The 16,959-nt window shown below is 46.2% G+C and overlaps 1 protein-coding gene across 1 annotated transcript in view; it reads left to right on the forward strand.

Annotated features, from left to right (window-relative positions):
• The window catches only part of LOC122933047 (plakophilin-1-like), a 64,721-nt gene that overhangs the window by 14,611 nt on the left and 33,151 nt on the right, over positions 1–16,959 (forward strand). Inside the window, exons 4-5 of the mRNA XM_044287784.1 lie at positions 15,571–15,724; positions 15,815–16,001. Of these exons, the coding sequence (XP_044143719.1) occupies positions 15,571–15,724; positions 15,815–16,001 (341 nt within the window). The remainder of the gene's footprint in view (positions 1–15,570; positions 15,725–15,814; positions 16,002–16,959) is intronic.

Consider the following 16,959-nt stretch of genomic DNA (forward strand, 5'->3'; position numbering starts at 1 on the left):
AGATTAGCAGACATTATACCACTTCTGACATCTGCTGACCAGTCAGGATTTGTCAAGGGTAGACAAATCACTGATAACTCCCGCAGGATTCTAAATATCATAGATACTATTAACCGTAGCGGGTCGAGTGCACTGCTGGTGGCCCTAGACGCAGAGAAGGCGTTTGACCGACTGAACTGGTCGTTTGCCTTCTCTGTGTTGAAAGTAATGGGGCTGGGGGAAGCATTCATAGAGGCAGTGCTAGCCCTTTACTCTAATCCCTCGGCTAAAGTTTTTATCAATGGGGCACTATCTGGAGCATTTCCCTTAACTAATGGAACAACGTCAGGGGTGTACCCTTTCTCCCTTGATATTTATCCTGGCGATGGAGCCTCTAGCTCAGGCCATTAGACTCAGCCCAGATATCCCTGGGATACAAATTGGGAGGTGCAAGCACTGCATATCTATGTATGCAGATTATGTGCACTTGACACTCTCATCACCTCAAATTGTCCTTCCGGTGGCACTTTCTATTATTAAAGAATATGGTCGGTTATCATATTATAAAGTAAATGAATCCAAATCCCAAATTCTCCCTTTAAACATGGTGGACAACCTGATAGACTCCCTAAAGATTTCCTTCCTGTTTGATTGGAGAAAAGATATCATTAAGTATCTGGGTATACACTTACCTCTGTCTCTTCCAAATCTGTTTAAGAGTAACTATCTCCCTCTGTTGGAGATGATTAAGAGTGACTTTACCTCATATAGCAAATATGACATATCCTGGGCCGGACGTATCGCAACGTTTCAAATGTTCATCCTGCCAAAGCTTCTGTTTATCTTCAGAATGGTCCCTATTAGAGTCCCCGTCTTCTTTTTCAAGAAAGCACAAGGCCTGCTCAGTGACTTTGTGTGGTCTGGGGGTAGGCCCCGGATAGCCACAGGTACTCTCACAAAAAGTAGACTTAACGGTGGTCTTAATCTTCCAGATATTGGGGATTACTTTCTGGCCACCCAGGTCCAGGTGCTAAAGAAATGGTGGACTTCAGATATCCATACTCCATGGGTACAGATAGAAGCTGCTTCAGCCCCAAGGGGCCATCTCAAAGCTCCTTTGATTGACAGCCTAGGTGTCTCTAGATCTAAGGTTCCACCTCTACCCCTTGTAATGAAGAATTCACTACATCACTGGTGCCTATTCCATAAAAGTTGTAAGCCGACTCCTCTCTCACTATTACATATTTGCACCTTTGCAGTTAGTGGAATTACATATTCCTGAGTTAGACCCATCATCATGGAGCCTTTTAGGTATCAACACGCTTAGTCAACTATATAATAATGGCTCTTTAAAATCCTTTAGCGAGCTGCAAGAAGAATTTGAGATCCCCAGGGGAGACTTCTTAATAATTTTGCAGGTTAGACACCTCTTACAATCAATACCACCTTATCAGGTGACTGTGCATAAGGGGATTTTCGAGATATGGGCCCGGCCACCTAGTACTGACCGCAAGGAAGGGATTGGTTCTCTATATCAAGCGCTTGGCTTGAAATCCACATTCTCTAAATCTGCTCCACTTCAATCTTGGGATAAAGAATTAAAAGTAATTATCCCTGGAATAGAGTGGATAGCAACTTTCAAATTCATCTCCAAGACTTTTCGGAGCACATCCATGTACGAGGCGGCCGTTAAGTCATGTTTGCGGTGGTACTATACCCCTGACAGACTGAGCAAAATGTACCCTGGTACGTCTCATCTTTGTTGGCGGGGTTGCGGTTGCTCTGGTACGTTACTACATATCCTCTGGGAGTGTCCCTTGATATTAAAAATCTGGGCTGACATATTTGAGTTAGCTTCTAAGTTCTGTGGTTCCACGGTCAATAAAAGTGTGTTCACGGCTTTGTTTTTCGGGGGTATACATGAAGTCCCATCTAAGTGCAGAATCCCGGTAGCACATTTATTGCTGGTCACTAAATTACTGCTAACCAAAAATTGGAAATCAGCCTCTATCCCGTCTGAAGCTGAAATAGTAGCTAGAGTACATAACTGTGTATACGAGAAAATTATGGCTTATAAGGAACATAGAGTAGATAGGTTCTTGTACCAATGGGGGCTGTGGATGCAGTTCCAGCCCAGGGCCCAGGGCCAGCCCTATGACGTATCGCTATGATGTTGTCGGTATTATATATGACTATAATGTTATTCCAAACAAAGGCAATGACTCTTTTTCTGTTATGTTTGTTTGTTGTTTTCCTATTATTTTCTGTTCATTAATACTGGTATACTTGTATTAGATTACCCATTGCTAACTGGAATGCACCGCCATCTAGGTGTACATGTATGTATGACCAACTGCCTTCTGTATCTGATGGTGTCTATTCTCGCTTGTATTGAAAATTTTCAATAAAAATGATTGAAATATAGTTTTGGGTCCAATTCGTACACAAATTAGATCCAGACCAGAATACATTCATGTAGGACATTCTGTGGTCTCCTAGGACAGATGCTTTTTAAATGTATTTTCATGCCAAGTCAGCATTAGTAATTACAGAGTGACAGTAACATATATCCCTATGGGCAAACATATAGTAGTGGGTGGTAACAAACAGTGTGTTAAAAAACATACTGCACTGATGGATAAAAAAATAAGTCTATAAAGCATCTTTTTTTTCGTGGTAGATGCCATCTTCTCTGCCATCTGACCGTTAAAATGGTGGCTTCCATTTTGAGAGATTTGTCTGAAACTAATTGGAAGCTGAAGAAGCAGGTCAATATCCAAGAGACAATTTCCCCAGCAACTGTACGACACACAGTTTGGGAGGCAACTGACTTTACTGGGCATAGCACACATGGTTTCAAACCTCCAACAGACTAATTTACATACAATACATAGATTACTATGGTACAACGAAAGGTGGGGTCAGACAATAGCAAGGGCTGATGGGAGGTTGAGGGGGGACACTGCAGCTAGTTTAAACAGGTTTGGCAGTGTCCCTGGAATCTTGGGAAACAATGGAACAGGAATAGGGGGAAGGGGAAAGGGGGTATACAGACAGCGGAACATAAAATAATATAAAAGGGTCCATCTGTTACACACATTATATGCCCCCTTAGGTGAATGCTGTAAAAAAAAATTAAAGATGCCAAAACATCCATTTTTTTTCACCTTACCTGACAAAAAGTTTAATACCAAACTATCAAAAAGTCTTATGTACCCCAAAATGGCACAAATCAAACCATCACCTCATCCTGCAAAAAATGAGTTGCCACATAAGACAATCACTTAAAAAATAATAAGCAATGGCATCCGTAAATCAATCCATCAAAATCTGTACTGCAAAAGCCCTATGGCTCTCCTTCCATTCTAAATCTGTCACGAGGGTGTCAAGAACCACGTCTGACTCTGTTATTCCCGGGGTCAGGAAGTCGCAGCGGGTGACTGCGCGCTCTGTCTAAAGATAGTGCTGTTACTTAATGGTATGTTTCTGTGTTTGCCTTGCAATCCTTTTTGTCTCACTCAGGGATCCGTAGCTTCTTCTCCTCAGCTGTTTCTTGTCCGGCACTCCCAACCTCCTTATATTCCCCTCTCCCACTTCTCTGGTTGCCAGATATAGAGCTTCCTGCCCAGAGTTCTATACTGACCCACTGTAGCCGAGTTGCTGTTATCCCTGGTTGTCGTACCAAAGCATTACCCTCCGGATCCCTGTTGGTTGTTTGTTGGGACTATATGTTTTGTCAGTATTGTCTGTCCTCTCCCTAGTGTTTCCCTTTAGTGTTAGTGGTGCTAGTGTTCCCACTGCCCTATTCACTACTTAGGGCTCATTTTAGAGAAAGCCAGGGTTTAGGCATGTGATCGGCGTACGGGTGAGAAACCCGTCTAGGGATGTCAGGGCAGTCAGGTGTCAGCCTCAAGGTGAGTTAGGGGTCACCATCTTTCCCTCTCCCTTGGACAGGGCCTTGCTTTTCCTTTATTATGGGGTGATTTTTCTCCTGGAAATTTGGGGCTAAAGCAACACTTTATTGGAAGAAACAAAACTTTTCATTTTCACAGCCAAGTGCGGGGGTCAAAGTGTTCACTACCCCCCTTTCATCTATTCTTTCAAGGGTGTAGTTTACAAAATGGGGTCACTTTTTGAGGGTTTCCACTGTAGGCGTACGCCAGGGTCTCTTCAAATACAGAATGGTGCCTAAAAACCATTTTAGCAAAATCTGCCTCCAAAATCCATATGGCGCTCATTTCCTTCTGACCACTGCCATGTGCCCATAGAGAACTTTACCACCACATATGTATTTCTATAAACTGCAGATTCAGAGTAATGTATATTGAGGTTTATTTTTCTGTTAACCCTTGCTGTGTTGAAATAAATTGTTGATCAACATTAACAAATCTACCAAAAAGTGAAATTTTGAAAACCTCTAGGGTTAACAAAGTTTGTAACATAAGTTTTGAATAATTTGAGGGGTGTAGTTTCTAAAATGGGGTCACTTATGGGTGGTTTCCATTATGTAAGCCCCTCAAAAATCACTTTATAACTGAATTGGTGCTTGGAAAAATGGTTTTGGAAATGTTGCTGAAAATTTGAAAAATAGCTTCTAAACTTCTAAGGCCTCTTTCACACGGGCGTCAGTTTTTTTGCCCGGATAAGAGCCAGGTGCGTTGCGGGAAAATGCGTGATTTTCCCGCGCGAGTGCAAAACATTGTCATGCCTTGCACTCGCGTGAGAAAAATCGCGCATGTTTGGTACCCAAACCCGAACTTCTTCATAGAAGTTCGGGCTTGGGATTGATGTTCTGAAGATTGTATTATTTTCCCTTATAACATGGTTATAAGGGAAAATAATAGCATTCGGAATACAGAATGCATAGTAAACCAGCGCTAGAGGGGTTAAAAAAAAAATAATCTCCTCTGCGCTGAGTGGCTGAACAGGACCTGGGGTGAGCTGCTCCATTAAATACAGGTTAAGGACCTTCGATGATGTCACTCCGGTCATCACATGGTACGTCACATGATCTTTTACCATGGTGATTCACCATGGTAAAAGACCATGTGATGACTGGAGTGACGTCATCGAAGGTCCTTAAGTGATATTTAATGGAGCAGCTCAGCCCAGGTCCTGTTCAGCCGCTCAGCGCAGAGGAGACACAAGGAGATGCCAGCTTCGTGATCAAGTGGACTAAGGTGAGTTAAATTATTTTTTAATTTTTTTTAACCCCTCTAGCGCTGGTTTGCTATGCATTCTGTATTCAGAATGCTATTATTTTCCCTTATAACCATGTTATAAGGGAAAATAATGATCGGGTCTCCATCCCAATCGTCTCCTAGCAACCGTGCGTGCAAATCGCATGGCATCCGTACTTGCTTGCGGATGCCATCCGATTTTCACACACCCCATTCATTTCTATGGGGCCTGCGTCACGTCGAAATCGGACAATATAGAGCATGCTGCAATTTCAACTGAACGCACAAGTGATGCGTTAAAAACAACGCTCATGTGCACAGCCCCATAGAAATGAAGGGTCAGGATTTAGTGCGGGTGCCATACGTTTGCCGCACGGATCGCACCCGCACGGAAAACTCGCCCGTGTGAAAGGGGCCTAAGCCTTTTAATGTCCTAAAAAAAAAATTACATTTACAAAATAATGCCAACATAAGCAGACATATGGGGAATGTTTATAATCTGTCTTAAAATTAGAGAAATTCAAAGTTAGAAATTTTTTTACGTTTTTGGTACATTTTGGATTATTTTATAAATAAAGGTGAAATATATCAACTAAAATTTACCACTGTCGTGAAGTATGATGTGTCACAAGAAAACAGTCTCAGAATGGCTTGGATAAGTAAAAGCATTCCAAAGTTATTGCCACATAAAATGAAACGTCAGATTTGCAAAAATCGGCCTGGGATTTAAAGCAAACCTTTCACCTGCATTTCACTTAATAAACTATCAAAAGTACCTTTATAGATCATCCTCATTGTGTTATCATACAGTCTTGTCCCGCTTTTCTGCCATGTATATGCATGAAAAAAATCACCTTATAAAGTACTCTTCTCCAGCTCCACAAGTCACGATAGAAGTCAAGGGGGTAGCCCTTCCCTCACTCCAGGCTGCAACTCCCCTGCCCTAACCCCGCCTCTATGCAGTCTGGCATGAGCCGGGTGTCAATTAGAGTGCATATACGTGGCAGAAAAGCGGGACAAGACTGTATGATAACACAATGAGGATGATCTATAAGGTACTTTTGATAGTTTATTAAGTGAAATGCAGGTGAAAGGTTCGCTTTAAGGAGAAAAGTGTCTCAGTACTGAAAGGGTTAAGGGAAGGGGCATCTGTAAGTAAATTGTAGTGTGTTAAAGTAATTATGTCTATAAATGTATATGACTGCACAACCCCCTTAAACTATGTTCCAGTGTTTCACAACTTTTATTTTACTGAATGTATAAACTGTCCAATAGTGCTGCTGTGCCCCTCTTAGGGTACTTTCACACTAGCGTTTTTCTTTTCCGGCGCTAGGGGCTCAAATCCGGAAAAGAACTGATCAGTTTTAGGCTGCATTCACACGTCCGTGTGTGTTTTGCGGATCCATGGATCCGCAAAACACGGACATCGGCGATGTGCGTTCCGCTTTTTGCGGACCGCACATTGCTGGCATTCTCATAGAAAATGCCTTTTCTTGTCTGCAATTGCAGACAAGAATAGGACATGTTCTATAATTTTCGGGATCGGAATTGCGGATCCGGAAGTACGGATCCACAATTCCGGATCCGGGCAGCACATCGCGCTGCCCCATAGAAATTATTGGGGATCCGGCGTTAATGCAAGTCAAACCGAATCCGGCTTTTGCATGTTAGACCAGAAAAATGTGAAAAAAAAGTTAAAGTCCATAAATGGCGGATCCGTTTTTTCCAATGCATTTTTTCATTGTGATCAAAATCCTGATCAGGATTCCAATGTAATCCGTTTTCACATGTTTTCCGGATCCGACGGGCAGTTCCGGTGTCGGAATTGAATGCCGGATTTAAACAACGCTAGTGTGAAAGTAGCCTTACAGGGTGACATGATATGACTGCATCATGAAGCAAATGTTATTAGGCAGTTATACAGCCTGATGTTTGTGGTGCATTGTCCTGTGAAAGTATTTATCTTATCTTGGATACTATATGTGGTAGTATGTGCAGGTTTGGAATCTGTACACCCTTACACCGCTGACATGATGTATGGATTCCACGTGCAGCAGGCATAGTGGGAGGACTGTACTGGCAGGGGCACACATCAATGCTACTACCTGTGCCAGCTCTGCTTAAGCCTGGCATAGCATAGCCAAGATGTCCAGCCCTGTCAATCAAGTGGCAGGGGGAGATTCCTTTGCTTCAGGGACACCCCGTCGCAAGTGCAGAGTTCTGCTTGATGAATCGAATCCATTCATATCAATCAATTCGTTCATCTCTATCAGCTAATCAATGTGGGTTTGGCTGTTCCTTTTCCTCTTTAGAGTTTGTATTGTCTTCCCTTTTTAAATGGGTTTCCTGCCACACTCCAAAAATATGCTGATTGATTGGCTTATTATACATGTGGCTATAGTTTGTTTGTATCTTAGGCTACTTTCCCACTAGCGTTTTGGCTTTCCGTTTGTGAGATCCGTCATGGGCTCTCTCAAGCGGTCTAAAACGGATCAGTTTTGCCCTAATGCGTTCTGAATGAAAAAGGATCTGCTCAGAATGCATTAGTTTGCCTCCATTCAGTCACCATTCTGCTCTGGGTGCAGACACCAAACGCAGCCTGTAGCATTTTTCTGTCCGTGATGTGGTGCGGAGCAAGACAGATCTGTCCTGGCACACAATGTAAGTCAATGGGGATAGATCCATTTTCTCTGACAATAGAAAATGGATCCGTCTCCTATTGACTTTCAATGGTGTTCATGACGGATTATGTCTGCTATAGAAGACATAAAACAACCGGATCCGTTCATGACAGATGCATGCGGTTGTATTATTGTAATGGAAGCGTTTTTGCAGATCCATGTCGGATTCACAAAAAACGCTAATGTGAAAGTAGCCTTACACGGGATATTATATTGTTAATTGCACTGTGGGCAGGGACTATTGTCAGTGATGGCAATCTTTATACTGAGCTTTAAATATATTGGTGTTTGTTATACAAGGGACATCACATCTATACTTAAAAAAAAAAGCCTTGTGTACGTGCTCAGGGCTGTTGTCTGTGCGTGTGTGCAGATTAGTTTGTGCGCAGAGCACAAACTAATCAGCACACACGCAGCGCACAAACCAATCAGCACACACTCAACACACACAGCAGGGTGCGTGTGTGCCGATTTTATACCATCGGATCGGAGTTTTCTCCAATCCGATGGTATATTTTAACTTGAAGCGTCCCCATCACCATGGGAACGCCTCTGTTCGAATATACCATCGGATTTGAGTTAGATTGTGAAAACTCAGATCCGACAGTATATTCTAACACAGAGATGTTCCTAGAGGTGATGGGGACGCTTCAAGTTAGAATATACTAAGAACTGTGCACATAACTTCCCCCTGCTGCCTGGCACCACCCGATTCCTTACAGGAGGCTGTGATCCGCACAATTAACCCCTCAGATGCCACACCTGGGGGGTTAATTGTGCGTATCATAGCCCCCTATAAGAGATCAGGTTCTGCCAGGCAGCAGGGGGCCAGACCCCCCCTGCCTCCCCAGTTTTAAATTCATTGGTGGCCAGTGTGGCCCCCCTCCCTCCCCAGTATTAAATTCATTGGTGGCCAGTGTGGCCCCCCTCCCTCCCCAGTATTAAATTCATTGGTGGCCAGTGCGGCGCCCCCTCCCTCCCCAGTATTAAATTCATTGGTGGCCAGTGCGGTCCCCCTCCCTCCCTCCCCCGCAGTATTAAATTCATTGGTGGCCAGTGCGGCTCCCCTCTCCTCCCCTAATTAAAATCACCCCCCCATCATTGGTGGCAGCGGAGAGTTCCGATCGGAGTCCCAGTTTAATCGCTGGGGCTCCGATCGGTTACCATGGCAGCCAGGACGCTACTGCAGCGTGCGGATCACGGCCCCCTGTAAGAGATTGGGTGCTGCCAGGGGGCAGTTATGTACACAGTTCTTAGTATATTCTAACTTGAAGCGTCCCCATCACCATGGGAACGCCTCTGTGTTAGAACATACTGTCGGATCTGAGTTTTCACAATCGTAAGGTATAAGCTAAGTAACCATGGCAGCCGATCGGAGCCCCAGCGATTAAACTGGGACTCCGATCGGAAATGCCGCTCCGCTGCCACCAATGATGTGGCAAATAATGGCGATTAGAATAAAGAAAGGCGCTCATAGGGTGAGTATGTTCAATAAAACATAAAATCTACTGTAGGAGGTATTATGCTCACCTATTGGGGTTGCACCAGTTTGGGCGCAACCGCAATGAAGACTGAAAAACAGAGGATTTCAACGGTTGGTGCAGCCTAGATTCGTCCGGTCGCCTTGGGCAGGAGGCACCCTGCCACTCGGCTAACGGTAGAAGAAACGAGACTGTGAACTTTACGTCCAATGTATGGACCTTAAAGGGCGCACTGACACAACCAGTCGTAGACAGTATTTGAGTTTCAGCTATTTATTGCTTTATTCATAGACAACGCGTTTCGGGGGAACTAGGGACCCCTTTATCAAGTCTGGGTCGGATCAGCAGAGCGGTTGCCCCTGCTGAATCCGAGAAGCATGAGGGGGACGCTGACCTTTGATGTGGGGGGGAGGGGGGTTGTTAGCCTGTGGCCACTGCCACCAATGCTTTTAATACTGGGGAGGGAGGGAGGGGGAGGCGCACTGGCCACATATTGCTTTTAATACTGGGGGGGGGCCGCACTGGCCACCAATGCTTTTAATATGTGGGAGGGGGGCCGCACTGGCCACCAATACTTTTAATACTGGGGAGGGAGGAAGGGGGTGGCCGCACTGGCCACCAATGCTTTTAATGCTGAGGAGGAAGGGGGGCCACACTGGCCACAAATGCTTTTAATACTGGGGAGGGGGGGGACGCACTGACCACCAATGCTTTTAATACTGAGGAGGGAGGGAGGGAGGATTGGGGGCCACACTGGCCACAAATGCTTTTAATATTGGGGAGGGAGGGAGGGGGGGGGACGCACTGGCCACCAATGCTTTTAATACTGAGGAGGGAGGGAGGAAGGAAGGGGGGCCACAAATGCTTTTAATACTGGGAAGGGAGGGAGGGGGGGACGCACTGGCCACCAATGCTTTTAATACTGAGGAGGGAGGGAGGAAGGGGGGCCACACTGGCCACAAATGCTTTTAATACTGGGGAGGGAGGGAGGGAGGGGGGGGACGTACTGGCCACCAATGCTTTTAATAATGGGGAGGGGGGGCCGCACTGGCCACCAATGCTTTTAGAACTGGGGAGGGAGGGGGGTCTGGCCCCTGCTGCCTGGCAGCACCCAATCGGGGGGCTGAGATCCACACAATTAACCCCTCAGGTGCGGCACCTGAGGGGTTAATTGTGCGGATCACGGCCCCCTGTAAGAGATTGGGTGCTGCCTGGCAGCAGGGGGCAGTTATGTACACAGTTCTTAGTATATTCTAACTTGAAGCGTCCCCATCACCATGGAAACGCCTCTGTGTTAGAATATACTGTCGGATCTGAGTTTTCAGATCTGAAAAAGCTGTTATGCAGATGGATCTGCACTGAACGGATACCATCATTTGCATTTATAGGTGCGGATCTGTCTGTGCAGATAAAAGACGGATCCGCACCTAGCGCAGGTGTGAAAGTAGCCTAAAATAGGGACTCCTGACTTTACATTGAGAGTCAATGGGGGACGGATCCGTTTACAATTGCACCAATATTGTGTCAATGAAAACGGATCCGTCCCCATTGACTTACATTGTAAGTCAGGACGGATCTGTTCGGCTACGCACCGCCAGGCAGACACCAAAACGCGCCAGCAGTCTCAGCATTACGTGGCACTGCTAGTCGTCTCAGCCACCAGTCAGCGCCAGCTGTTTCAGCCATCAGCTGCAGTCTCAGCACCACCAGTTCGTGCCAGCAGTTCGTGCCAGCGATCTCAGGCACCAGTCACAGTGCCAGTGGTCTCAGCACCACCAGTCAGTCCTAGCAGTCAGTGCCAGCTGTATCAGCCACCAGTCACAGTGCCAGTGGTCTCAGCACCACCAGTCACAGTGACAGCAGTCTCAGCACCACCAGTCAGTGCCAAGCGTATTAGCCACCAGTCACAGTGACAGTGGTTTCAGCACCACCAGTTAGTGTCAGCTCTATCAACCACCAGTCACAGTGCCAGTGGTCTCAGCACCATCAGTCAGTGCCAGCCGTATCAGCCACCAGTCACAGTGACAGCAGTCTCAGCACCATGTGGCACTGCCAGTCGTCTCAGCCACCAGTAAGTGCCAACTGTTTCAGCCATCAGCTGCAGTCTCAGCACCACCAGTCTGTGCCAGCCATCTCAGGCACCAGTCACAGTGCCCACAGTCTCAGCGCCAGCAGTCAGTGCCAGCAGTATCAACCACTAGTCACAGTGCCAGTGCTCTCAGCACCACCAGTCAGTGCCAGCCGTATCAGCCACCAGTCACAGTGCCAGTGTTCTCAGCACTACCAGTCAGTGGCAGTCATATCAGCCACCAGTCAGTGGCAGTCATATCAGCCACCAGTCACAGTGCCTGTAGTCTCGGCCAAAAGTCAGTGCCAGTGATGCATATTACAGCAAGAGAAAATATTATCTATACTAATAAAAGCCCTGTGTACGTGCTCAGGGCTGGTGTCCGTGCGTGTTTGCCGATTTATAGAAGTGCGCATTCACAGCGGACGGATACACATACACAGGCCAATCCAGGTCGCAGAGCCGGGCTCGGGGGCACAGCGGCGGGACAGCAGCGCTCAGGGAGGAGGACACCGGGAGTCGGGCACAGCGACTTTCAGAGTTATACTCTGCCTGGAGCACACGGGACAGCGCAGCCGTCACAGATCCCGGGGAGCCATCCACACTGAGAGACGGCTATCTTACTCATTATGCTGCACTGCGCATGCGCCCGCTTCCCCACACACGCAGTGCGGCCAGACGCCGCTCCATCGGCACACACTCCACGGACACTACATGTGCAGAATCCTATTGTAATGGCAGCAGGGGGCAGTCACTGTATTGCACTGGCCCCGCTCACTTACTACATGGTGAGGCAGGAGGCCTGGCGGGCGGCCAGGCACTGGTAGCGTAACTCACTAAGTGACGCCCCTGCTCCGCCCACTGCATGAATGAAGCAGGCGGCGCAGGCACACGACGTAGTGAGTTACGCTGCCTGTGCCTGGCCGCCCGCCCGGCCTCCTGCCTAACCATGTAGTAAGTGAAGAAGTGAAGATCGTTATTATTATTAAAGTTATTCAAAGTATTACTACTCTTAGCGGGGCCGGTGCAATAGAGTGACTGCATCGGGCCCCGCTGCCATTACATTCACACTAAACAGCGACACTGTTATGGGGCGAACTGTGGATGACACATAGCATAAGATGCTATGTGTCATCCACAGATACCCCCATAACAGTGTCGGCCACAGACCCGCCCCATAACAGTGTCGGCCACAGACCCGCCCCATAACAGTGTCGGCCACAGACCCGCCCCATAACAGTGTCGGCCACAGACCCGCCCCATAACAGTGTCGGCCACAGACCCGCCCCATAACAGTGTCGGCCACAGACCCGCCCCATAACAGTGTCGGCCACAGACCCGCCCCATAACAGTGTCGGCCACAGACCCGCCCCATAACAGTGTCGGCCACAGACCCGCCCCATAACAGTGTCGGCCACAGACCCGCCCCATAACAGTGTCGGCCACAGACCCGCCCCATAACAGTGTCGGCCACAGACCCGCCCCATAACAGTGTCGGCCACAGACCCGCCCCATAACAGTGTCGGCCACAGACCCGCCCCATAACAGTGTCGGCCACAGACCCGCCCCATAACAGTGACATAGTAACATAGTACATAAGGCCGAAAAAAGACATTTGTCCATCCAGTTCGGCCGGTTATCCTGCAAGTTGATCCAGAGCAGGCATCCTCAAACTGCGGCCCTCCAGCTGTTGTAAAACTACAACTCCCACAATGCCCTGCTGTAGGCTGATACCTGTGGGCTGTTCGGGCATGCTGGGAGTTGTAGTTTTGCAACAGCTGGAGGGCCGCAGTTTGAGGATGCCTGATCCAGAGGAAGGCAAAAAAACAAAAACTGTGAGGTAGAAGCCAATTTTCCCCACTTTAGGGGAATAAAAAATTCCTTCCCGACTCCAATCAGGCAATCAGAATAACTCCCTGGATCAACGACCCCTCTCTGGTAGCTATAGCCTGTAATATTATTACGCTCCAGAAATAAATCCAGGCCCTCTTGAATTCCTTTATTGTACTCACCATCACCACCTCCTCAGGCAGAGAGTTCCATAGTCTCACTGCTCTTGCCGTAAAGAATCCTTTTCTATGTTTGTGTACAAACTTTCTTTCCTCCAGACGCAGAGGATGTCCCCTCATCACAGTCCTGGGGATAAATAGCTGATGGGATAGATCTCTGTACTGACCCCTGATATATTTATACATATTAATTAGATCTCCCCTCAGTCATCTTTTTTCTAAAGTGAATAGCCCTAATTTTAATAATCTTTCAGGGTACTGTAGTTGCCCCATTCCAGTTATTACTTTAGTTGCCCTCCTCTGGACCTTCTCCAGCTCTGCTATGTCTGCCTTGTTTACAGGAGCCCAGAACTGTACACAGTACTCCATGTGGTCTGACTAGCGATTTGTAAAGTGGTAGGACTATGTTCTTATCACGGGCATCTATGCCCCTTTTGATGCAACCCATTATCTTATTGGCCTTGGCAGCAGCTGCCGGACACTGGTTTTTGCAGCTTAGTTTGCTGTTTATTAAAATTCCTAGATCCTTTTCCATGTCAGTGTTATCATCCACAGATCCCCCCATAACAGTGCCATCCACAGATCCCCCCCATAACAGTGCCATCCACAGATCCCCCCCATAACAGTGCCATCCACAGATCCCCCCCATAACAGTGCCATCCACAGATCCCCCCCATAACAGTGCCATCCACAGATCCCCCCCATAACAGTGCCATCCACAGATCCCCCCCATAACAGTGCCATCCACAGATTCCCCCATAACAGTGCCATCCACAGATTCCCCCATAACAGTGCCATCCACAGATTCCCCCATAACAGTGCCATCCACAGATTCCCCCATAACAGTGCCATCCACAGATTCCCCCATAACAGTGCCATCCACAGATTCCCCCCATAACAGTGCCATCCACAGATTCCCCCCATAACAGTGCCATCCACAGATTCCCCCCATAACAGTGCCATCCACAGATTCCCCCCATAACAGTGCCATCCACAGATTCCCCCCATAACAGTGCCATTCACAGATTCCCCCCATAACAGTGCCATCCACAGATTCCCCCCATAACAGTGCCATCCACAGATTCCCCCCATAACAGTGCCATCCACAGATCCCCCCCATAACAGTGCCATCCACAGATCCCCCCCATAACAGTGCCATCCACAGATCCCCCCCATAACAGTGTCATCCACAGACCCCCCCCCATAACAGTGTCATCCACAGATCCCCCCCCATAACAGTGTCATCCACAGATCCCCCCCCCCATAACAGTGTCATCCACAGATCCCCCCCCCCATAACAGTGTCATCCACAGATCCCCCCCCATAACAGTGTCATCCACAGATCCCCCCCCATAACAGTGCCATCCACAGATCCCCCCCCCATAACAGTGCCATCCACAGATCCCCCCATAACAGTGCCAGCACTACTGTTCTAGCGCCCGTTATTGTAACGGCCTTAATATCAGGTAATAAATAATCTTAATAGTAAAACAAAAAGCATTTAACTATTTTCACTAGAGATGAGCGAATTTCATATTTTGAAATTTGTTCACGCTTCATTTACTGGTAAAAGGTGAATTGCGTTATGGATTCCATTACCATGGATAATAATGCAATTCTATGACGGAATGTATAACGGAATACCTTTAGAGGGGTGTCCTGTCCTGCATAACGCAAACGGGACGGATCTGTTTTGCAGCCCATTTATTATGACGGAATGAATAACGGAATTCATTCCGTCACAGAATCCATAACGCAATTCACCTTTTACCAGTAAATGAAGCGTGAGCGAATTTCATTACCTGAAATTCGCTCATCTCTAATTTTCACCACTGGAGGGGAAACTATAATATTATACAGAACATAGTCGCGTGAATTTGTGACCATTTACTGAATGGTTTCCTCAAGTTTGCCAGTACAGTGTTCATTTTAGGACATGGTCAGATTTCATAGTTAAGTATCAGAATAATGCTAGTGTGACAACTGACCCTGACGCCAGAGTAGGCTGTGGCTCATAAAGCAAGAAGTCATGCAGGAATGCATAATAATATAATGTCCACATTCCCTCTAAGTGCCTGTGGTGGGACAACCTCCATGGCACATTTTGAAAGGAATTTTTGAAACTTTTCAGCATCTAGAGGATTATAGTAGTAATATGTGTTTCCTTTCTAGATGTCTAGTGGAATGAGTCAAATCATTGGCTTGAAAGAGAATGGACTTCCCCAAATTTCACATTTGCTTCAATCTGGAAATTCTGATGTGGTTAAAACAGGAACTTCACTTCTTAGCAATATGTCTCGTCACCCATCTCTTCACAAGAGCATGGGTAGGATTTAATGTTCTTTTTTTTCTTTGATTTTATTAACTTTATAATTTATTTATTAAACTTTTATTATTATTTTTTTGTTAATTGCAGGTACGCAGGTGCTTCCGGACATTTCTCGACTTTTGTCACAAAGTTCAGGAAATACAACAAACTCAGAAGATATTCTCTCTTCTGCATGTTATACAATGCGAAATCTTATAATGGCCCAGCCACAACTGGCAAAGCAGAGCCTTTCTGGCAACTTGCTAGGAAATTTGGTGAACATGTGCAAAAATGGGTAAATGTTCTTTTTATACCTTAGGTTTTATGAAAGGTTTCCATGTATTTTCTCATGAAATAGTTAATACTGTCTTTGATATACAGTTGTCATAACATACATTGCAGTGCTGTCAAGTATTTTTTCTTTATGGGGTTCAGTCTGTGGTATAAACGACATGGTTTTGTCGTCTGTGGGTTGATATGGTTGCTTTAATATAAAATGTCTTTTTTTTTGTTTGTTTTACTACATTTGCATTATAAAATCACAGTTCTATTAAAAATCATTTGCATTTTGTGTCACCATATTCTAAGAACAAAGTTGAAAGAAGTTCAACTAAGGGTACTTTCACACTTGCGGCAGTGTGATCCGGCAAGCAGTTCCGTATTTTTATTTTTTTTCAGTTTTCCTTTCTTCAGGTGTTTCTAATACATGTCAATGTAAATTAATGCCGGCAACTGATCAGGCATTTTGGACGGAGATAATACCGCAGCATGCTGCGGTTTTATCTTTTGCCTGATCAGTCAAAAAGGCTCCATTCACACATCTGCAATTCCGTTCCACATTTTGCGGAACGGAATTGCTGACCCATTCATTTCTATGGGGCTTCTATGCGGACCCGCACTCCCGGGTCTGCATTTCCGTTCTTGAAAGAAATAGAACTAGCCCTATTCTTGTCCACAATTGCGGAAAAGAATAGGCATATTCTATTAGTGCCTGCGATGTGTGGTCCGCAAAATGCGAAACGCACATTGCCAGTTGCCCGCATTTTGCAGATCCGTGGATACGCAAAACACACGGATGTGTGAATGGACCCAAAGACTGAGGCCTCTTTCACACGACCGTATGGCTTTTTCAGTGTTTTGTGGATCCGTTTTTCCGTTTTTTCTTTCCCGTGTGTTTCCGTTTCAGTTCCGGTTTTATGTCCCTTTTTACCGTATGACATATACAGTATACAGTAATTACAAAATTGTGGAAC

This window comes from Bufo gargarizans, chromosome 3, assembly GCF_014858855.1.
Source record: "Bufo gargarizans isolate SCDJY-AF-19 chromosome 3, ASM1485885v1, whole genome shotgun sequence".
NCBI classification, from domain to species: Eukaryota; Metazoa; Chordata; class Amphibia; order Anura; family Bufonidae; genus Bufo; species Bufo gargarizans.